Consider the following 25221-nt stretch of genomic DNA (forward strand, 5'->3'; position numbering starts at 1 on the left):
TAGAAATTCTAGGCAAGGTGGTCAGCATGTGGCTCAGCGGTCAAATTACTGGTGTATTTTTTTAAGTTTTGCTTGTACTGCCAGTGGTTATTACGTGATAAGTGAACACAGAAAAAAATAAAAGAATAAAAAAAAAGTTAATAAACAAATAAAAGCCAATACAGACACAGGAGATTAATGACAGCCCGTATACTTTACGTTTAGAAATCGGACCCTTCCTCCTGTTATTCCTGAGCACCCCAGGATTTGGTACTACTTTGGAATATGAGTTAATGTGGAATGATCTGGAAAGCCAGACATATATAAAGTATAAAAATGTAAAAGCAAAACACAGAAGTCTAAGTGGTAACTGTCAATCCAATAGTCCTTTATACATCACTGTCACTCCTCATGTCCAAGATTTTATATAAAAAATAAAATAGGGAAAAGCAAGAGCCTCTAGTAGTCAGTGAGACGGAGTCTACTTTCCTTGAGAAAGACTCTGGTGTAAAAGAATTCAAAAAGTACGCCACGTAACCAAAAGCAATTTTGCTCTATCTGGAGGTCATTATTTAACCTTGCACATCCCAGACCTTTACAAGGACAGTGAAATTGGGGAAACCTTAATTGAAGCCTGATGTTTCACCAAGTTTTCACTCACTGACAATAAGAACATGCGTGGGAAATCAGGATTCTTTGAGCCAGGAGAAAGAAGGGAAGAAATATAAAAAGAAACGCTGAGTTTCAATAGCCACAAATTAGTTAAAGTGATTTTGATTCCTGAGTGGGGAGGAAAGGCTGAACTTCAGAAGACAGATGCGGTCAGCACATCCCCTTCCAAATTAAACACAAGTCCTCCCATACCTTTCCACACGCCTCTCATGGCTATCTAAACTCCTCAAATAGCTACCCTGCTCCAGAGCTCTTAGTAATCACCTCTGCTCAGAACCTGGGAGAACGTAAATCTGCCAGGCGGCACTCTGATTTATATGGTGACCTGAAGATGAAAGCAGTTTTTGCATTTTATTGGGGAAGACCCATTAACTGAATAATTTACATTTCCCTCTCAAACCTCCCTCTAGAGGAGCATTTCCAAGTTTTTGTCAATGTCCAGTCTTAGAAAGAGCATTAACTTCCGTCACCACCACCATAATCATCCATCTGCATTGTAATGGGGGGATTATAGGAGAGTCGGCTTCGCTATGTTCCAGTCCAGAGCCATTATTCCAGACTTGGCCATCATCAACCTACTGGACGGAGACAGCAAATCACTCAGGAGGGGTATTCCTGAAGCAGTAAAGCCGCCCTGGGAAGCCAGTATCCAAGGAGCATCAACCAAGGGAGTCACGACAAGGAGGAAAATTCTTCATATTTCCACATTGCACATTTACTTAGATTCCCAAATGTCACGCATTCAAGTAATACCTTCATAATTTGATTTTGCCATGTCCACATACCACCTGAAAGTTTCGTGACTTTTACGTTTTTAAAATTTACTTGGCATCAACTTATTGTTTAATCTGAATCTTAGTGACAAAAATCGATGAAATTATGAGTTCTATATGCCTATTATTTTCTAAAACACATATTTTCTAATATATGTATAAATAATGTATTTTTAAACGTAGCCCATATACCAACTAAAAATATCCTTATACCAATGCTAATTTTTCCTTATACCAATGCTAAGTTTTGATTATTCATTACAGTTGGGCAAGAGGTTCATGAGGAGAACCTGGGTGGAGGGCATAGGGCATTCTCTGCATTATTTTTGCAACTTTTCTGTAAGCCCAACATTATTTCAGAATAAGAAGTTGCCACTTATTGGGCAATGCGGATACTGAACAAGGTCCCACAGGTAAACACAATATCTAGTTTCTTTGACCAGGTTTGGTTAGAACTTTATCAAGCTCTTGTGGAAATCATGGTTATTAGATGTCTTCACAGACTCTAATTTGCTGTTGATGAAGTCATGAGAACTTCTGGAACACGCTCTCTATGCCAGGTGACTGGAGTAAATATGAAAAGTACTTAAGGCTGAGACCAAAAGAAGTCAGGAGCTGGGAGTGGATCCCAATGGTTTGGTGTTACCTCTGAGCTCGTTTAACCCACTGGATAACAGCCCCAAAGTTTTAGGGGCAATCTGGTCCAATGTGAAGGTGCCACAGCTTTCAGATCCTTACAAAAGTTATTCGCGATCGCTCACTGCACACGAGGAATTCACACAGGGTACGATTCCAGCTCCTTCCCACAAAGACACTGTAGAATAGAAAAGAATTTCCCAGGAGGTATGCCATAGCATACTGATATGCTGAAAATGGACTGCAGATATGTGGTAATGTTCACCTTCATTCCTTGGGGTAACTGGTGGGATCTACTGGAAGCCACAGCCCCAGAACCCATCCCCTCCGGCCATGAAAAGATACGTAATTTACTTCAGGGAGATGTAGAAGAGATCTGCCATGAACAAGTTTGTGAAGCACTGCCCTCGAAGCTCTCAGCGTACCTCAAACCCTCAAATATCTGAGTCTCCAAAAGTCTAATCCCCAGGATTGCATATTCACTAGATTCCTTTAACCTGCAACCTCAGAAAAATCAACTTTCAGCTCCTTTCCTCTGGTGGTAAATGAAGGTAAAAAGGCTTTGGATTCAGAGTCTGTCTTAAAGTAGCTCAAACTCTTAAAGTGGCTCTAGAATAATAACCACCGCCCTTGCTTTTAATCTCAAGACCCTTGGGGAATAAGCCAAAGTTGCTTTAAATGTCAGCCTTTCAATCTGCTTCCCCTGTGATGACCTTTAAGAAATGACAACAGTGTGTCTTCCCAGATGACTGTATAACAAAAATCCTGAAGAAATGCACTTTTCAATGCACCTTTAAGCGCCATGATTCGGAAAGTCTTAATCAATCACATTTCCTTCCTGACTTCTAGAAATTCCCCACACGGCTGAAGGGTCAGAGGCTAAACGCAGTACATCGAATTGGTAGAGGTTATTGTGTTTGTATAAAGCTCTGCCCTCCAAAGGAACCACAGAATATTCATTCAAGAGTCCAGTGACAAGCAAACAAATAAAAAAACAGAGCTGGAGTAGAAGGAGGAGACTAGGAACCTTCATTCCTTCATGCATTCGTTCTTCTGTTCATTCAGCAAGTACGACTAGCAGATATGCACCAGCATGAGGCTCACTCGCCTGGAAACCATACCAACTAATAACTGACTCTGTGGGAAGTGTTGTAACAGACATGCAAACCTGCAATGTTCACACGAATGACAATTAATTGTCTACAATGTTCACACGAAAGATAATTAATTCTCTTTGGGTTACAGGACCAGTCCCCCAGCTAAAGTGCCATGGGAGCCAGCTCACCAGCTCTCAAACTCCCTGGTCTCAGTAACCCTTTTCATTCTTAAAATGATTGAGAAAACATTTTGTTTATGTGGGCAACAGCTATCAATGTTTACCATATTTGAAGCCAGAACTGAGAAATGTTTTAAATATTAATTTGTTTAAAAACAGTAATTAGAAGCTCATTGTGTGTGTGTGAGTGGGTACGTGTATATATGTGTGTATTATATAACATAAACCATATATTTGATGGAAAAAAACAATATTTTTGATAAAAGAAATAATGAGAAGACAGACACTGCCTTACATTTCTTGGAATTCTGTTAAATATCCAGCTTAATAAAACATAACTGGATTCTAATCTTTCCTTCAGCATTGAATACCCCGCAACATGTTATTTTGGCTGAAATATTAAGAAAATCCTTCCTCACACAGTGATGAAGTTACAAGAGAGAGGAATATTTTAATAGCAATTTCAGAAAAGTGTGGATATTCTTTGATAGTACACAAAAACTCAGTTAAGTATTACTTTTTTAAAGGTAAGTGGCAACCTGGAAACAGAAACCATACATTGAACATTTTTTACACTCTTCATTAAAATTCATTATTCATTTGAAATCTGAATTTACTGTTTCAGTAATGCATGGTTTTGAAACATCATGCACTGGTCATTTTGAAAATATTGGCTTATGGATTTATATAGATGTTCCAAATGTTGGCACATTTTATTATATAATCTCAACAACTTTCCTTCATTAATAGCATTACTGGTTCTCATGAGAAAAGTCTGTAAGTATTGGAAAGCTGTCTAGCTCACTGTGGCATTTACAAGTTTTTATAATATTCAGTCTTTTTTTCTTGAAAGCTTGGATTTTTATCATAGGCTACAAATATTGTCAATTATTTTCCAAGTTCACTATGCTCATTTTCAAGAACATGGGGGCCAAAGGCACAAGTCTGAATAAATATAGTTTGCTTGTCCTTTCCCAAGCAGTTGTTTTTCCCAAGTAAAAACTGTGCTGTAAGACAAAAGCAGATAGTACACCTGAAACTAGTATTTAAAAAAATTTAAAAAAAGGAAAGATGAAGGCTGATAGTTCAGCTCGCAACTCAAACAATCACAGCTCAGCTTGTAGGAGAAGTGCTTTATGTGTACTTCCCATTTTGTCAGTTAGATTATTAAGAGGACATGTACTCAAGAGGCAATATTTAATAAATTAATAATTTGCATTGCTTCATCTAGGATGCCCCTAAGTAAAACTAGCTTTTTAAAACACTGTGGCTGTGATGAAAAGCACAATGACTGTTAGCATGGTTTGGTGTCACTGCATTAGTTCCTGCTAAGGCAACTGCAGCTTTTCCCACCACTGCTCTTGCACCATCAGTGCAAACATCAACTCCGTGAAAAGGACAAGTAATATCTTAATATTATGAGAAATATAGTTATTACTTCAAAGAGCCTCTGGAAAGGGTGTCATGGACCCCTGGGAAGATCTGTGGAACACTTGAGAACCACTGAGCTAGAACTGAAGGCTGCTCAGGAGTTGGTTTGGTGAAGTTCAATGGAACCAAGCTCAGCATGCATTCACACAGTACATAACACCCCATGCCAAACAAGCGCTGTGCTGGAAGCTGAGGATACTGAGATAATTAAGAAATTGTCTGCCTTTAAGGAGCCTGTTAGTGTCACGGGATGGGTGAATGGGGAAGAAAATACTTTTAGAATTACAGAGCATTACTAGAGAAGTCGGCATGGTGTGCTATGAGAATATAGAAGAGTAAAAGACCCTCAGAAGAGGAGGTTGTATCTAAGATGTACGGTAGATGGAAGAATAAAAGGATTTGGGGGACAAATAAAAGAGAGACGGATAGGTTACCGTTCCTGAAGTATGAAGTGAGGGGAACTGTCGGAGTGACTTTGAGGTTTCCTCCTCACCTCCCCTGTCTCCATGCGGTCTGGCAGTTTGACCTCAGCTCCAGGAATGGGCCCTGATTAGTCAAAGCTGACCAGTTATCACATCCCTCTGTGCACAGACATTGGTCCAGGGATGGGCAGGCCTACGTTAACTCACACCAAAGAAATGTAAGGAGTGGATTGATTGCAAGGGGCAGCTGGGAGAGAGCGCCTTTTCCACATGACAGCGCTCTCAGAAGCAATCCTGACTTCCTCTGGACATTTTCCATGTGCATGTGGTACCCAGAACTGCAGTGATCATACTACCATTCTAAGGATAGAGCTTATATACAGAGGAGGCCATGACAACAGCAAGGACACACAGTTGGAGCCCTGAAAAAAGTAAGCCCGACTGCCACTGTCATTGACCTGAGTCTACGGATCCTCTTCATCATTTATATCAAGTTCAAGTTAAGTTTTCTCTTACGAGCAATGCAAAAGTCCCAACAAACATGAGGTTACTTTGAGAAGGTACTAGAGAAACAGGAATCGCATCCTGGAGTATCTTTCCTGCATTGCTCAGAATCATGAGCGTTCTCCAGCGGGTCCTGGGAGTCAATACAAGACTTCTGAAGGTGCCACCATCTAACGTGGGGAGGACTCTTTCTACTTTTATGCCCTGGCCACACTGGATTTCTTTCAGTTTTACAAAGTACCTTCTTCCCTATACACAGGTTGTGCATTTCCCAAGAAAAGGAGGACACAATGTCAGGAAGATCAGCCGTGGCAAATGCAACCACGGGCCAGCAAGATGGGGACAGAAGAGTATTCTTCGGACTTAACATTGGGGTCAGAGGCCATCTCAGTACAACGCAGCAGAGAAGAAGCCACAAGCCACTGCGAACAGAGACAGAGACGGTGCTCGCTAAGAAGACCCACAAGTACGTGGGTTTTCTTTTAAAGCAGAGAAGAAGCCACAAGCCACTGCGAACAGAGACAGAGACGGTGCTCGCTAAGAAGACCCACAAGTACGTGGGTTTTCTTTTAAGATAGGAGAAACATGATTATATCTATAGGCTGAAGGGAAAGACGTAGGACAAAGTAGGGGAAAAAAAATGTCAAGATCTAGAAGCGAGATATCATAGAGGTATCAGAAGAGGCAAAAGTCTTGGTTCTGTGAAGACACGATTGTGTCTCTTTTATTTCTCATTGCATCCAGAGAGCCTGCTATCATGACCAGTACTTAGCAGCTACTCAAAAAGTATGGAAAGAAAAAAAAAAGAACAAATGCAATGGTGCGATGAAAAATTCTGGCGAATCTTATGAAAACACATGCTTAAAACATTGTTCATTTTTGAGAAACAAAGTAAAATGGATGAATCGTTTCACGGCTACAATGAGGTATTCTGACCATACTGACAGAAAACAAGTACGAGCACTCAATGGAAAAAATAAAAATAACTCAATTAGAAAAATCAACTTTGAGTACTTCCTCTCTAAAAGGCACTGAACTCAGCCTCAAAAAGCTAGGCAAGTTGCCACGAGCAATTTTAAGCTGTCTAGATGTTAGCTATAGCTTCTATGCACAGGGAAGTTTCTTTACAACTCCCTATCAGCGCCTTGCAATCCAACCCTTACAGTGGCCTCTAGCCATGTGTGGCTACTGAGCACACAAATATGGCTCATCCAACTGAGATGTGCTGGAAGTGTAAAATACACACTGGATTTAGAAGACTTAGAACAAAAAGAGAATGTAAAACATGTCATTAGTAATTATATGTTGATTATATATTAAAATGACCCTATTTTGAATATACTGGGTGGGTTAAAAATACCTTATTGAATTTTTAGAAAGGATTGGCAGTTAGAGATGAAAAGTTAAGAGTGAATGTAACAGGAGGTCTACACGTTTGAGAGGTGGGGGCGTACAGAAATTATGACTGATAGCCTCAGTTTTTAGGTAAAGTATGAGGCAAGGTCTTATGCACCGTGTGAAGATGTAGAAATTAAGGTAGGAGATTAACTATCTTACTAAAGGTTTGAGTCGTCCCTTAGGGCAGTGAGAGGAGAGGGTGATCAAGGACAATAAATAAATGAATGAGCAGCGTTTAGGACCCAACCAGGATTAGAACCCAGGTATTTCTAGGACCTCAAATCCCCACAAAGGGGAGAATTCACACTCGGATCTCAGCACAGTTAATGAACCATTCTTGGGTAAGGGTAGGAGATGCATTAGGGAGGAAAAACATTGGGGTGGTGCCAAGCATACCAAGCATATTGGTAAGTGGCCCAGAAGCTGACAATGGAGGCAGTTGGGAGGGACAGAAGGTGACAAAGCTGAAGATGCACACTTCCAAAAAGGAGGTGTTTTCTGGAAGGAGAACGGAATTGTATGGGTCTAGACCAGGGGTGTCCAAACTTTTTTCAACGTTTTTCACCAAGGGCCACATGCAGTAAAATACACACACAGCCGGGCCACTCACTCGAGGTGAAGTACGTATTGCCTCACCTGGTTTATTTAAGTAAACTAAATATATTTTTGGAATTTGCTGTGGGCCAATTAAAAATGGATTGCGGGCCGCAGTTTGGACACCCCTGGTCTAGATGAATGGTTCTTAACTTTTTTAAAGTCCCTGTGACAAGGCCAGCTATTGAAAAAAATATCTATTCTTCCTTCCCTCCTTTCCTCCCTCCCTGCTTTCTTCCCTCTCTCCTTTCCTTCTTTCTTTCTCTTCTTTTGTTTCTTTCTTCTTCCTCCTCCTATCTCTCTCTATTTCTTTTTAGAATTTAAGTTGAACACACGACCACCCAGCTGAGACTGCATTTCCCAATGTCACCTGCCCAGATTTGGGGCATGTGACAATGTTCTCGCCAGTGGCATGGGGGTAGATGGGATGTGTGCAGTTTTTGTCTCCCTTGCTTATATAAAAGGAAAATCATCACCCTGGACCTTCGGCCTTTTCCTTCCTGTGAGGTGAGGAACCCCCTGGGGAACCTGCTTTCATGTGCAGCAGAGGACAAAGTCCAAGGGATGGCAGAGCAGCAAGATGGAAGGATCCTGGATTTTGGAACACCAGCCCTTCCAAACTGAACCGCTCCCTGTGGAACTGGCATCTGAGAAAGAATAAACGTTTCCTGTTGAAGTCACTTTTTAAAGGTCTCTTGGTTCTAGAAGGCTAACCTCTTTCCTACTTACAGTACCTCTTTAAAAACCTCATTTAAGCTATGGATTTGCTTGCCAGAAGATTGCACTCACACATACATGTTCTACTTGATGGATTCTGGAGTCCACACATTGTCCTGAGGCTAAGAACACTGGGTACAGATGCATCCGTGAAGAATACAGGGAATGGCCACCCCTCCCATGTGCTTGGGGGACATTCTGAGAACGTGTGCAGAGGAAACTGTTCAATCAAGTAGCTACCCTTTGCCACGGCACCCTTTCAGGTCCTATCCCTGATTGTACAAACTGAAAAGAGCCACCCAGAGAACACTGGAAAGGACAGGAGAGGGGACGTGGGAAAGAGAAAAAGGTGAAGGCACAGGAGGAGATCATGATGAGGAAAAAGGAATGAGAGAGAATTTTAATTCTCAGAATTTGGAGGGAAATTAGATACCCATGAGAGAACAGGATGATCTGAGGCCAGCAGTCAAGGCCACCAAATGTGCACAGACCTGTCCTGACAACTCCAGCTGATGCTCCATGCTCACAAGTTTCATTACGAAGGGGGATACGTCACATGGCTCACTCACTATGCATTTCCCTCGCTACTTAGAACCACAAAAGTCACTTAGAAACAGGCAGCAGTAAAAGATTTTCACTGGGCACTTCCAGGGGTTATGTCCATAGCTTCACGACCCCTCCACCAAAGGCTGTCACTTTGACACAGGTGCCAAATATTTCTATACTGCACATCCTTTTACCAATTTGGGGTGTTACACTGTCTAATTCCTGCTTCCTCAGGCGAGAGCTCACAATTTATCACCAAACCTCAGAACCCCCGTGGCTACCAGACTAAGTCCCACCCTCCTTTCATCTCAGCTTAGACCATTTTCTCTGGAAACAATGCCCTATTATCCTGTCTGATTTACTTGTTCATTATTTACTAATAAAGGAACCAGTTCTTAATTCAGCCACTCCATCACCACACTGTGTAGTGCACTGGCTGTGATCACAGGCTCTGTAGATATTCTCAATGCTATTTAAATCGTTCTAGAGCAAACAAAGAAAGAAAACTTGAAATCATTTTTATGAAGTGAATGCAAAATTGATACAAAATCCTGAGAAATATTAGAGACAGACAGACAGACACAGAGAATCTAACGCCAACCTCGCTTAGAAATAAGAATATACAAAATATCCTTAATAATAAAACAGTATCCAACAGAATATTAAAGGAATAACTCGTCAATTACCAGGTGAGGGTGGTTTCAAGAATGCAAAGTTCAATATTAGAAAATCTATAGATTTTAGATTCCCTTTTAATAAATCTAAGGAGAAAAATCATATGATTATAAATACTAAAAAAAATTTAACTTTCAAAAAAAAAATAATTTTTATCAGGAAAAGAACCACTCAATTCTTCCTTAACAGGATCATTTTTATCTATCTTAACCCAAAATCCATTAACATGATCGCAAGACAGCAAGGTCGTTCCCGTTAAAGTCAGGAAAAGAGAAGAATTCATACTATCACATTCTTAGTTGACCTGGTACTGGAGTTACTACCAGTGTAGTTAGAAAAGAGAATGAAATTAGGAGTATAAAATCCAGAGAGGAAGATCTGAAATGATCGGTATTTGCATATGATGTGTCTGTATGATGAAAATATCCAAGAGAACCAACTGAAACACATCTATAGCTAGAGAATTCAGTAGGGTAGTGAGGGGAGGGGATTAACACAAAAACATTAATACCTTTACACTGTAATCATTTAGAACATATGTATAAAGAGGAAGCACACCGTTAAAGAAGCACAAAAAGATAAAAATACCTAGAAGTAAATCTAGCAAGAAATATATAAGAAATCTATGAGGCAAAAAGAAAAAAAAAAAAAGAAAACCTTTAAAACTCTACTAATGGGCAGAGTAAAAGACTTGAACAAATACAAAAATACCAAATTCTTAAATAGAAAAACTCAACATCATAAGGATTTAGTTCTTCTTCAGTTAATTTAAAATTTTAACAGGATTTCAAACAAAAATATCATGAGATTTTATTATTCTTGGTGTTTTGTTTTGTTTTGTGTGGAGGCTTATTTTGTTTGCATTAGAACTAGACAAGCTTCTTTTTAAGTGTATATGAAAAAAATGGCTAAGAGAACTCTGAAAAAGAATAGTAGCAAAGGGCAACTAATCCTACCAAATGTTACAACATACTACAAAGCCTCAATAATTAAAACAATATGGATAGGCACATGACGAGGTATATGTAGTAATAAAGAACAACAGAAATTCAAGTAGACCTAAATGTATTACGGAATCTAATATATGGTAAAGGTGACATCTCAAATCAGAGTGGAAATCACAAACTATTTAATAAACTGCACTGAGATTTCTGAGTAACTATTTTGAGGAGCTAAAGTTGACAATTCATACAGTACATATGAATAAGGTTATATCTCAGCATATACCAGAATAAGTTCAAAATATAACAAATATTTAAATGCAAAGAATGAAACCATTACAATATGAGAAGAAAAACTGGTGAATCCTTTGGTTATCTTAAAGCCTTTTATTATCTTAAAAATCCTTTTATTGTCTTAGTTGGGAAGAAGAACTTCCCAACTAAGACGTAAGGTGTGGAAGCCAAAATTAAATAATTAGTAACTTAAATTACATAAAATTCAAAAGCTTTTGGACAACAACCAACCAACCAACTAAACAAAATAATAGGCAAAATCAAGAGACGCAGAACAGTCTTGGGGAGGAGGGTGTACTTGTAACTTATACTACAGTCAAAGGGGAGACCTCCTTAGTATTTAAAGTGTTTCTAAAAATACAAAATGAGATATCACTTTACATTTAGTGGATTGACAAATACTTGAAAAGTGGATAAAGACAAGTGTCCCTGAGGGGACACAGGGCCCTTCAAATGCTATGGAAGAGAGTGAAAACTGAGCACAATTTGAAAGTCTTGAGTCAAACTGAGTATACATAATCTTTATGAACTAACAATTCTACTGCTGCTTCTCTATTCCAGAGAAATTTTAACAATAGTCTTGAGGAAATACACACAAAGGTGATCACTGTAGCATTACTTATAGTGACGAGGAACCGGGAGCCACCTGAGTGTCCATCATTGAAAGCGTTGGTAAAATATGGTGGACGCCCACCCTGGAGTCTTCTGCAGCAGTCAGAATCAATGTGCTAGACCTGTGCTGCCAATAAACTTTTTGCCATGATGGAAATATTCTGTATATGCACTATGTGATATGGTAACCACTAGCCACATGAGATTATTTAAATGTAAATGAATTAAAATTGTTTTAAAATAATAGTTCTGTGCCTCAGTTGCACCAACTACATTTCAATCAGGAAGGGCCACGTGTGGCTAGGGATTACCACATGGGATAAGGGAGAAATAGAACATTATTATTGCAGAAAGCTCAACTGGACCGTGTTGGGCTATATTCGCACATAGTGACATGAGTGGATCTCAAAAATATAGTGCTAACGGGAAGTACACGTAATTAAACTTGTTGGGTTTTCTCCTGTTCATCTGTTTTTTATCACAGAAGTGTCTCAGCTAAGAACCCAGAAGGGTAGAGGGAAAATTATTTTTTCCTCCTTAATAGAGCACTAGGCTATCACATATGGCCTAGGTATGTAGTAGGCTGTACGATCTAGTTTTGTGTACAAGCACTCTATGACATTCACAGAAGGACTAAATCACCTAACAACACGTTTCTCAGAATATATGCCCATTGCTAAGTGGCACGTGACCGTACGTAAGAATTGTACTCTAATTGATAAAGTTTTTGCCCATGGGAGAATGGGTAAACAATTCCGACACTGCTATAGACACACAGTGGAGTTGAACAAGTGAATAAATAGATGGAAGAGAGTGGGAACCAGATTTCTCACTGTTGGGGCGGGCTGAGCAAGGGGAGGAGGTCAGAATAATCCATGGAGTAGATAACGGTAATTAGGTATGATGATTAGATAATGGATTAGAGCTGGAGACATCAGTATGAACTCGTGCTTAGCTTAATATATGTACAGTGGGGTATATACAGAAATATTTATAGATATATGTATACATACAAAGTTAGTATACACAGATATACGTCTTTGCTCTATCAGCAGAGAGCGTCTCGAATATAAATTACACCCCAATATAAATAAGCACACATAGTACCTAGATCTGGTTCCTAATATCATTCTCCAATGAGAAGAATGAAGGCTCCTTGGACACACAGGTGACTCTCAGTTGGGGTCAGGCAACATACAAAATGAGCCTGGAACATCTTGTGACAGAAAGCAACAAAGTGCTCAAAAAACAAAAACAGAACAAAAACCCATGGTGATGGGACATGTCAAAGGGACACAGAAGCCAACTGAAAGCACCCCATTAGCCAAAGCTGGACAATTTGAGCAATAAAATCAATAAAGTAGTATTGGCTTATAATCCAAAGTATAAAATAAATATTCATAAGTCCATATGATATAAACAAAGGATTGAATAACTAAATTAATGGTAGAAAAGAGACAACTCTCACGTAGAATAATTCACAATAATTTATGTGGGTACTCGGCTTTCAAAAAGGTAGACCATAACTCCCCAGTCCTTTGGTACGGACTATGCATAGTGACTTCCTTCAAAGAGTAAGTATGGAAAGGGGCAAAAAGAGCAACTTTAATTTCTGACTGGTTCACCTCAATATTGTCAAGGTCATCAAAAAAAAAAAAAAAAAGTCTGAGAAACTGTCTCAGGCAAGAAGAGCCGAAGGAGAGGTGATAACTAACTGTAATATCGTATACCGGATGGGATCTTGGAACAGAAAAATGATATTAGGTAAAAACTAAGGAAGTCTCAATAAACTATGGACTTCAGTTAATAGTAACGTGTGAATATTGGCTCTTTAATTGTAACAAATATATCACACTAATGTAAGATGTTTATTACAGGAGAATCTAGGGGTAGAGTATATGGGAAGTCTCTGTGCTACTTTCACAATTTTTCTGTAAATCTAAAACTACTATAAATAATTATGTTAATTTTTTACAAAGGAAGAAAAACAAAAATCAAGTACTGCCAGAATGCTTGAAACCCCTCTTTTTTCCCTCTCCCTTCATATTACCATTCCTTTCCACCAGAGGTTAACACCCATCCTTTATTTTTTGTGCTTTCTGTTTCCTTGCTTTTCATAAATATTTAACCATATCTGTCTGTATCCTTGAATGATATCTTATTATTTTGAGTTTTATATGATAAAATTGAACTGTATGTATTTTTCAACTAGTGCCTTATTTTCACTTAACATTACATCTGTGAGATACATCTATGTTGGTACATGTAGCTACAGCTCATTTATTTTCATGGCTAGATAACATTCAATGGGATGACAGTGTACACATCTAGCCTCCAACTAATGGACACTGGGTTGCGTGCAGGTTTTCTTATGACCAGCAATGTTGCTAGAAATATTCTTGTACATACACGTAAGAATTCCCGTGTACTAGATACCTAGAAGTGGACTTGCTGGGTCATGAGGCATGCGTATTTTCAACTTCACTTGAAATACCAAATTGTTTTACAAAAGTTGTTATGTCAATTTAGATTACCATTAGCAACAATTTAATGTTTCCAAATTTTGGTCCTAGGAAACCTAGGGATCAAAAGAGGTACTTTGTTTTTTCTTCAAAGTTTTAAACTGTATGCAATTAAAAAATAAAATAATGACTTTCCTATTTGTAATTTAAAAAAAATAGTGATAGATGCCAAATTGTGGTACATTAGAAATTACCATAGGCCTTCACTTGTCCTGGGAGATTGACTTGCTCAAAATAGAGCTTTTTCTGCCATCTGTGTGCCATGTATTTGAACTTGGTATAAAAGTGAAGAAATAAACACTTGGCATTTTCCTGCGGAAAAGGTACCAAGTTCTGCTCTTGTAATCTCTTAATCTGAGAAACTACTGGTCTTCTGGGTTTAATTACATTCCTAAAAAGAAAGGAATAAAGGAAGCAAGGAAGCAAGGAAGGAAGGAAGCAAGGAAGCAAGGAAGCAAGGAAGGAAGGAAGGAAGGAAGGAAGGAAGGAAGGAAGGAAGGAAGGAAAAGGGAGGGAGCGAGGAAGATATAAGCTCTATAAATCAAGGCCTCAATCTTTCCTCCAAAAATGAATAAAGAAATTAAGCTTGTATTTTATTTTTCCTTCAAAAACTCCCATGACTTGAATTCAAGCCATGTGCATATACCTAGCAGAACATGTGAAGTGATGTAAAATGCATCACTCTTGCATTCAAAATGTCTTGAACTCATCAGAAACAGTTTTGGAGACAAAGAGGAAAAACTGAGGGTTGTAGATGGGCGGGGTGGGGGTGGGGGTAAGAGGGAAGGTGAGGGGATTAGAAAACAATCAGTAACCACAGGATGGCCACGGGGTTTGAAAATTAATCTGGGGAACATAATTTAGTGGTTACCAGAGAGTAAGGGGGTTGGGGGGTGGGAGATGAGGGTAAGGGGGATCAAATATATGGTGATGGAAGGAGAACTGACTCTGGGTGGTGAACACACAATGTAATTTATAGAGGATGTGATACAGAATTGCACACCTGAAATCTATGTAATTTTACTAACAATTGTCACCCCAATAAATTAAAAAAAAACAACTATAAATTAAAAAAAAATAAAAAAAATCTACATTTCTGTAGAGAAGCAATAAAATAGCAGTGCTCCCAATACCATAAATTAGTGCATCCTGCTCGCATGAGTCATGTAAGCATTGGAGAGCCTACCTTAACATGGCTCCCATGTCTTAGATGGGAGCGCGCTCTGTACAAATAGGTTTACTATGAACCTAAGCAGCTCACTGTAGCAAAAGAGCCAAAGGAGGGATAAGAAACAAACTTTAAAAGAAACAAATTTTAAAGTTTCTTCTCCAACCGAGAGATGGAGAGATATGTGCAAAGGGGTAGGGATGTGTCCTGTTAGCCAAAAGCTCACCGGTAAGTAAAAAATTATGTCCAATATTACATTTGAAGCCAATCGACAAGCTCAATAACTGCTACTCAAGCAGCTACACTGGGCTCTGGCCGTGGATTCTAAGCACAAGACCGCCGAATACAAAGGTCAGTGACCTTGGGAAAGGAGCTGGAACCACGGCACCTCCTGGGTGGCTCCCTTTGACAGTGGAATATTCTCTCTGGATTCCCAGTTTGCATTTCAGTGGGGCCCTTCTAAGAAGAGCACAGGACACATTAGCTTCATCCCCATGTACCCCACCATGTTTGTCATGACTGTGGGTGCCATAACACACCATGGAACATGGCTACCCAAACCTGGAACCTATGAATAAAATAAGAATCCCTCAATTGTGCTTAGGGAAGTAAACCAACTTAGGTAAATATTTCTCGATGTAGTTCACCTTCTGTATTAAGGCTTGTGTCAGAAATCACTCAGTGGGCCAGGAGATTCCAAAGATATGTACATAGAACCGTAAAGGACTCCTCTATACAGACTAGGTGAGTGTCTTATCCCTAGTCTAACCATTGCCAGGGCTCCTTTTATCCGGCCCTGAAGAACAGGTGTTGAAAAAACTTGAAGGCATTTAAAATAGTAACTAACAGAGAAGGCTTAAATGTTATATTGACCTGAGTTTGAGTGATGGAACCATCAACTGCCAGCTGTGTGACCCCTGAGTAAGTTATTTAACTTCTCCAATCCTTACTTGTCTCCACTGTTGGAAAGCTAGGAGTTGATACCAGATCTATCTTCAAAGCCTGTTCTTTTAACCACCACACTGGACTGCTCCATGCACTTTAAACGGCACCTTGCTTGTGGGACTCACCACATCTCTGCAGGCTGGTTGATTTATCTTCAGGACTACCTTCTTCCATCAAAAGCCATGACAGCTAAAGCTAAACTCCAAGGCACAAGAGAAACATCTTTTCACTATGTTTCACACATGCACAAGCTCAATAGTTGGGTCTGAGACAGAGGAGTATCACCTTCAAAGAGTAATGAGACTGATAAATATGTTCTGTTCACAGCACGGAAAACCACACTCGAGTGTGGAAGCCACACTTCAGGTTAACCAGTTGTCTCCAAATCAAACATGGCTCCAAAACAGGAAATGTTTACTGTTTTGAAAGCTGAGATACAAAATTATAGTTGAGATATGAAATTTTAATTGACTAATTTGGCAAACCTTTCATATTCTCCAGAGAGAGTCATAATATCTAAATGTCTTAAATTAGAAATTACAGTTCTTTTGCGATCTCACAGAGAGTTTTACAACACTTCTGAAAACAGGGGTTTAGATTACATGACTTAGAGTTGTCAGATAAATACCAGAATGAAGAGTTTTGGCCACAGTACAATCAGTATTTGTGGGAAGCATAGCCTCTAAAGATGGCATGCCTGACTAAGAACATTCAAATCCAAAACATTTTAAAGTTATGTAGCTAAACAAAACGTAACTGAAAGTCGCATCTGCCCCCGGCACCACAATTTGCAAACCCTACCTCAGAGAACAAGAGACACTATCACCCCTTCCATTGTTCCTCAGGATTCCCTACAAGCAAAATAGGCAACCATGATGGCCAAGAAAGCCTCTGGGAGTCAGGCTGCACCCTTTTCTATGTCAAGTCAGCCCTCTCCTGGCTGGCTTTTAAGTGGAGAACCGTGACCCACTCTACAGAGCCAGGTGCAATCCCGTCCACTCTCACACCACAAGGCTCATCTCCATCCATACTGTGCCATACACATGCCATTCGCATACTCACCCCCACTACCATACTTTGCTCATCTTTCGTCCACGATGTCAAATTGCTTCCCCTTTCTTAGGCCAAGACAAAACTAATCTTTAATTTCGTTCATGTTTTGTTTTTTTACTCGACACAGAAGTGGGATGGACTCAGACTGCCTTGGGAGGGTAGGGAAGGCTTCATGAGAGGTGACGTGCACGCAGGATTTAGAAGGAAGAATGGATGACTGACTGCCAAGTGGAGGAGGTGGGAAGAACATTCTAGAACATTCAAGTGGAGAAGGCAGAAAGAACATTCTAGGGCACAGCATGTACAAAGTCTTGAAAGAGTTGTGAAAGGCCCCAGCAGGCTTGCAAGGATAAGACGCTGGAGAAGCTGGCTTCAGTCAGAAGAAGACACTTGTTTGACTCACTGAAGTGACAGAACTTGATCCTGGAGACAAATGGAAACCAAAGTATCTGATTTTGGTCAAGACCCATAGTGAAGTCCGTGTCTTCATGGAGTCTGGTCTTATCATGCAGTATCTTCTCCTCGGCATTCTTGCACACCTTAACGTCACACCACGCACTCAGCTCCTATGACTTACAGCTATTACAGTATCTCAGTCTGTGTTGCCATTGACTAGAAAAGACCTGAGGGCAGGAAATCTTTCACTTTTGTTAACTTCTGTATCCTAATACTGTGTTTCCCGGAAAATAAGACCTAGCTGGACAATCAGCTCTAATGTGTCTTTTGGAGCAAAAATTAATCTGTCTTTTGGTCTTATTTTACTAAAATGTAAGTCCGGGTATAATATAACATAATATAATGTGATGTGATGTGATGTGATGTGATGTGATATCATATGCCATAGTATAATATAATATAAGACAAGATAAGATAAGATAAGATAATACCGGGTCTTACATTAATTTTTGCTCCAAAAGATCCATTAGAACTGATTGTCCAGCTAGGTCTTATTTTCGGGGAAACACGGTGGTGCCCAGCAAGTGAATGCTCAGTAAATTCCCAAGACTGACTAATTCAGACTCCTCCAGATGATGACTTAAGCAAACTAGGTTCCAGAGATAAGAGTAGGGAAAGCACTAAACCAAAGTCATTTTAGCCCTTACTACTGGCTACAAGTGACAGGATCCAGGACCACAAAAGTTAACTTCAAAAGCAACTACACTTGAGTCTACCCTCCATGAACCTGGACTCCTCTCCCTTTCTGCCCAGTTCTCCTCTACCACCCAAGCAGATTCACACATATTCCCCCTGGGAATACTGGGCCAGAAGAGATAGGTCCCACCTCATCTCTGGTACCAAACATTCCCCGTTGACTGGGAGGGCCTGGGACAATCAATGCAACTGGCCCTAGAGTGAGAGAGTGAGTCTGTTCTGTGTGTAAATACCAAGTTGCAAGAGGTTACCATGGCAACTCCAGCAGGGTGCTGCAGTGGGCAGCTTTGCACAGAGGGGCAGAAAACCCCTTCTTAACCTCTGGGCTTTTGCTGGGCACATTGGATCCTGGTAGTCCCATCATGGCTTTAGGCCCTTGGCTTTGGGATGCTGTGAAAAAGAAAGTGGAATGTTGAATACCTGCTAGTCCAATCTCCCTGTTTCCATGTACACACATGTCCCTCTTCACACACCGTAAACACTGCATGTGGCGCCCAAAACAGGCTCTTTAGAAACACACAATTCCCTGTACACGTTCTTATGTATGACGCACATCAGCACGACTTCGACAAGAAATGTACATCCACTGAATAACCCGGCAATTGTGCTTTAATAAGCAGCGTACCTACAGGGTTCCCACTCCCACTCCGCCCTCAGTCTTATTATGTTATTAGTACATTTTTAATACAAAAAATAATGCCATTAAGAGTGTAGGTTGGGTTTAGTGGGGTTGTCTGAGCTGCACTCCGGGAACTGAAACACAACTTTTCAAAAGACCGGACAATTTTTGAAATTGCTTTTCCATAGGGGTGGGAAATGGGGGTTCACTCTCCTACTTGTTAAAGTTTTCCGTGTGAAGACGTGTCTTGTGAAGAGCCTGAGGAGATGTTAGATAACATCCCGCTCCAGGCCCTCACCACATCTGGACATCAGGGAGGAAGCCATCTTCCTGCCAAGTGCGCTCTAGTTGCTGGGGCACTGAGCAGATGAAGCCGCCTCCTGGACATTGCATTTTTTTCTTGGATCTAGAGACTTGTGGTTATCTTTGAATCCTCTCCTGGGCAAAATAAGAATGTCTTACAGCATCACTAAAGAAATGGATGGCATGGGAGGGGCCTGCACAGCACAGTGAAAGGTGCATCCGCACATGGAAAAGGGAGGGAAATTTTGGTTGAGGAAGTCACATGAAGCTGTGGTGCTTTGTGAGATGCTGGAGCAGGACCATAGTATCTTTACAGCTTGGTTATGGAAAAGGGGGCGGGAGGACTAGAAGTAATGTGGAGTTTCCAGTGCCTGAAGGAGTTTCATGGCCTAAGAAAATTAAAATAGGAGGACCAAGAGAGATGTAAACAAAGGAAAGAAGGAAGAAAGGGAAGAAGGAAGGAAGGAAGGAAGTCTCGCTCAGACAGACCAGGTGTGCAGGAACGCCTACGCCCACCTAAGGTAGCCATGAGAACAAAGAAGATAATTACAGGCTACAGTTCCATGATTTCTTTATCCAGGGAAATGTGAGGTGACATGGAGAAGTGAAGGTGGCTCCATAAGGGGCTGTTCTATGTAGGCATGGAGGCAGGGCTTGCCAGGATGGACACCAGGGGTGCAGGAACTTGAGTAATCTAAAGGAAGGCCAGGGAGAGAGAGCCTCAGTAACCTGGTGACAGATGAAGAGCTCTCAATGAGTGAAGCCTAGAGATCCAGCCAGTGCAATCCGGCCTGCAACATGCCTGGCACGGTGACAACGGGATGCTGGTTTCCAACTCCCCCAGGAACTATGGGTGGAGGTGGGTGTCCAGGGGGTGTGAGGCAAAGAACTGAGAACGTGGCCAGGGAGTAGGGAGAAGGGCTCTGTTCGCTGAGCTGGTGGCAGACAAGAAGTGCTCTGTCCATGTGCTCCTGAATGAAAGCTGGGAGGGCAAACTGGGGAAGGTTTCACAGAGACTCCTGCAACCTGTTCCTTTGAGGCAGGGTGGCTACGGAGAGGTTGAGGACCCAGCATCCAAGTCGGACATGGGGGGAAGTCAGATGCTAGATGGTGCTGGCCTGCAAGTGCGTGTGGAGAATGGTCTGGAATGGGGCGGATCCAGCAAGGCGGGAGTGGGGGAGGGGAGGTCGCCGGCCAGTGGGTGTGTGTCGAGCGAGCCGATGTGGGGGGTGGGGGCGCAGGGCCCGAGCCTCGGGCCGCCTCGACCTCCCCAGGGACTCACCCAGCACGAAGTAGGGCAGCTCCGTGTTCTCCAGGTCGTCCACCACGACCATTTCTCCCGGGAAGTCGTTGCGCACGGAGAAGAGGAGCTTGGGCTCGGAGGCCGACGGGCTGTGCATGATGCTGAGGTCGTTCTCGCGCAGGAAGGGCAGTGCCGACACCGTGATGCTTTTGAGCTTGCACTCCAGCTCCTTGGAGGGATCCCCGTCGCCGGTGGCCGTGGCCAGCACCGCTGCCGGCCCCCAGCAGCAGGCGAGCAGGGTGCAGAGCCCGGCTAAAGCCATCTTGAGCCCCGGCGCCTTCCTCCCAGCGCTGCGCAGGTGGGGGAGGCAGCGAGCGGGGAGCGAGCGAGCGAGCGCGCGAGGGAGGCGGGGGCGGCTGGGGAGGGGACGTGCAGCCTGCGATCCCTGGTCCCCCGAACAAGATGCCGCGTCCAGGGCGTGCGAGGGGCTGAACCGCTGATGCCTGGAGAGCCCCACGTCCTTTGTTTCGGGAGCTGCTGATCAGGGGAAGGGAAAAGGGGGAGGGGGAGAGGAGAAAAGGGGAAGGAAGGACGTAGGGAGAAAAGAGGAAGGGAGCCGAGGATTCTAGGGAATCAGGTCAGCCCCCAGCAGGCTACTGGTGCTGCCGCCCTTCTCCTCCTTGGCACCCCCCAGGAGAAGCACGCTCTTGGCTGCTAACCACCTGCACAGCATTTTTTAGAAAATTGGTCTTTGCAAAATCTTCCCTCTCGCATCATCATCCAGATGGGTTGGGAAGGGCACACACCTAAAAAGCTGCTTGCTCAGAGCAGGTGACGGTGCAGGGTGGTATCTGTAGGTGCAAATTCACCCCCACTTATCTTGTGGATGTGGATTCTTTCTTTTTTTTTTTTACCCACTAGTTGGATTTCTATACTGGATAAGCAGGAGCTGGGATAAATGCACATCTGTACTTTTTACTCTGCACTAACTTTGCAGAAATAGATAATGAAAATGTTAGTTACATAGATATAGATAAATCAAGAGGTTGACATGAACAACAAAAAACAAAGCCGACCAGCTGTATAGAGTTAAGTGGGAGGCCAGAACTTTTCTTTGCAGCTTTTCCCCACCGCTTTGTTTCCTTTTGTTACAAATGTATCTGTTGTCACCAATATAAAGATGATTTAGGGAATGGTATAATTGATATTTTTAAAAAGTAGAGCTAGCTCGAAGAAACGTTGAGTCTTTAAGTTTAGAGAATCCAGTAAATGGAACAGAGCTGGAAGAAAATGCGAGAAAAACTAAAGTTGCTGAGCACTCTTACAAGTGGAAAAGACATAAAAAAAAGTATTCTTGGGAATGGGCCGAGTGGATCCCAGCCGAATCAAGAGTGGAACAGGTTGGATAAAAACAACCACCATAACAACAAAAACCCATATGTTTTGTTTCCATTAGTGCTGGGTAGTGAGTGTTGTCTTAAAGCAATAACAACACATAATAAAGTGGTAGAAAGTGGCACAGGTGTGTGCTGGAATCTGATCTTTAACTGAACTTTCTCTCACATGATAACCAACAACTTATTTGAGAAGTATGCCCCTCCAGCGTCATTTATCCAATGCTGTAAGATTGTTATACATCGTTCCTACTCTCTAGGAATTGAATACACCACCGTTTTCACAGAGGACCCCCATTTTAGAAACAATTTCATTCTTATTCCATTTGGGGTCAATTTATTGGCATATGTGAATGCATGTCCTTTAAAAGAAAAAAGCTTTTGCCATGTATTTCACAGGGTACTCTAGTTGATTAAAGGGAATAGAGAAAATCAGCCATATTTAAGGTCACGTTTAAGGGGTGCAAGATGGGTTTGCCACAAGAAAGAAAAAACTTTATGACAAGTTTGAATCTGATGTATCTAAGAACTAACCCAGAGGGATAGTACTATGTAGCATTGCAAAGTCCTGTAAAAAAAAGACTTATCAGCTCATGACCTTTCTAAAACTCATCCTTATTTTCATTACCTCCCTCGGAGTTACTGAGGGAGACAAAGACTCTATGATGATACTTTTTTCCGACTCTCCCTAGCAGAAAAAGCAGTATTAAATTTAGTTATATAAGGTTTGCCATTGAAAAATTAGGGTGGATGCCAGGAAAACATACTTAGTCCTGGAATGTGAAAAACAGCAAGAAACTACCAGATCATCTATTAGTCTAGTCTCTTGTTTAACAGGTCAGGGAACTGAGGCCAGTGAAATATTGAGGAGATTTACCCAAAATCAATCTTCTAAAAAGGGGTGGAGACCACAAGATTTCTTACCTGGTGCTCTTTCCGCTACACGGGATGTGGTATGTCTAGGAGCAGCCATGGATAATCATTGAACTTCATGGGTCACAGTAACTCATTCAGTAAATATCTGCTTTTGTCAGGAAACCATGTTTCCCCGAAAATATGACCTAACCAGAACATAAGCCCTCCTGAAAAAAGCATGATTTTTCAGGATGCCATCCCCTGAACATAAGCCCTAATGCATCTTTTGGAGCAAAAATTAACATAAGACCCGGTCTTATTTTCTGGGAAACATAGTATGCTAGGTATTAGGCTAGGCCTGGACAGATTCTAGAAGAAAAGGATTTCTGCTTTTGAGTAGCGTATCATCTGCTATTATTTTGAAATCTTTCTTTGTAATGTTCTGAAGGGTTTGAGTCATTTTAGAAAACCCAACTGAACTATTTGGGGTTGATTTCCTGATAAGTCAGTATGTAACTTTCTTTGCCTATCCATAGTCATTTTTTACACGCTTTCTTATTCATACTTATAAGAACAAATACCACATTGATAAAATGGCCCTGTAAAATGTGTACTGAGTTGGAAACAGTTGGAAGTTGGTGTCTCAAGCGTTCACAGACCTCTTTCTCAATAGAAGGCTAGAGTAAAAGAACTGTAAGAATAAAAAGAGAGTATTTTTGCCAGTACACTGGATTCCTATAAACATACATTCAAGGTCCTACAGCCTCCTCTTTGGGAAGTCATTACCGAGAGGTGGGGGAGAGGTAGGAGTTCACAAAAACCACACCACTGTACTGTGTGATGTTTTACGTTTAAATGCGACTGGAAGAAATTTGCATGCATCTCTATCATTACCTTTGTGCATAGGTAACACGATGTGATGAAACATCAGGCCTGGATTCAAGTCTCAGCTCTGTTATTTGCTTATTTGGAGGTGAGCCTGGACCACTCTTACCTTCAGTGTCCCCATCAATGAAATGGGCTCAGTGATCTCTGCCCACCCCATGGGCTACAGACAACAAAAGCGCAAGTATTGAAATTCACTAAGACACTATCAATGATCAGGTTCTGTTATCTCCAATCCTGACTTTTCTTCTGAGGTCCAACTTCCTATATTCAAGTACATCTGCATACCTAGCTACCGTGTTTCCCCGAAAATAAGACCTAACCAGAAAATAAGCCCTCCTGAAAAAAGCATGATTTTTCAGGATGCCATCCCCTGAACATAAGCCCTAATGCATTTTTTGGAGCAAAAATTAATATAAGACCCGGTCTGATTTTCAGGGAAACAGGGCATGCTGGATATTAGGCTAGGCCTGGACAGATTCTAGAAGAAAAGGACTTCTACTAGCAGGCGCTAACCAGGTTGATCTTCGTGAAATCTTGCTTTCATCATGGTATTATAAAGGTTCCCCCATTCCAAGGGATAAAGTTCACGCATGGTTTGGAAATTGAAAACCTCCTTCAAATCCCATATTTATTCTCTTAGATGTTTTTGCTTACTACCCCATCCCCCCCCACACAACACACATACACATCCCAATCAAATTAAAGGCAATTTTCCATTTTCACTCTTCCCATACATTTTGTCCACCTGGAATGCACTACTCTGTTCCCCAATTTGTCCCAGCTCTGCAGACCAATATCCAGCCTCTTCTATGCAGTGAGACCTTCCATCTCTTCCTTTTCCCATAGCGCTTCTCATGGAGGACACACACACACACACACACACACACACACACACACACACCACCTTAAGAGGCAAGGCCACTTCCTGATACAATAAATAGCATTATTCAATGTTCTTACTAGCAACATAGAAACAATAATACATGCCTTTTAGAATTGTTGTGAGAAGGAAATGATATTATGTATAAAGGATCTGACACATTTTAGGCATTTAGTTGCTGATTGCTTTTGCCATTATCCCCGTATTCAATTACTTCAGAAAGAAAGAAGCCTTTAGAATCTTCTTCATGAGATTTCCCCCCCATGTAGTAGCCAAAAGAAAATTAAGTGATTTACACTCTTTGGAGTATACCCAGGATAAATTATTGTGGCATGTTCACCAAAAGACATGTACGAGAACATGCGTAGCAGGTTTATTCGTCATAGACAAAAACAGAAACAACCCAAATATGCGTCAATAGGAGAATATATAAACATCGGGTAGTCATGCAATGAAATACTACACAGCAATAAAAAATAAATAAACATACAAGTACATGGATGAATCTCATAGCCATAATGATAAATGGAAGAAACCAGACACATAAGACTGCATAGCCTAAGATTCTATATTTACGGAATTCAAGAACAGGTAACATCAATCTTTGATGATAGAAATCAGAATAGTATCTCTGGGGGAGAGAATGGTTTCCCTGAGAAAGGTGGGACTAGCTTTCTGAAGTTCTGGAAGATTTGTGGATACTGTTCACATGGATGAATATACAGGCAA

General features: G+C 41.3%; 1 protein-coding gene across 1 annotated transcript in view; it reads right to left on the reverse strand.

The window, feature by feature from the left end:
• The window catches only part of ASTN1 (astrotactin 1), a 291505-nt gene extending 270413 nt beyond the window's left edge, over positions 1–21092 (reverse strand). The window contains exon 1 of the mRNA XM_033093100.1: positions 20515–21092. Within this exon, the coding sequence (XP_032948991.1) occupies positions 20515–20797 (283 nt within the window). The 5' untranslated portion in view covers positions 20798–21092. The remainder of the gene's footprint in view (positions 1–20514) is intronic.
• Positions 21093–25221: the final 4129 nt, after the last annotated feature.

The sequence above is a fragment of the Rhinolophus ferrumequinum genome, chromosome 22, assembly GCF_004115265.2.
Source record: "Rhinolophus ferrumequinum isolate MPI-CBG mRhiFer1 chromosome 22, mRhiFer1_v1.p, whole genome shotgun sequence".
Classification (NCBI taxonomy): domain Eukaryota; kingdom Metazoa; phylum Chordata; class Mammalia; order Chiroptera; family Rhinolophidae; genus Rhinolophus; species Rhinolophus ferrumequinum.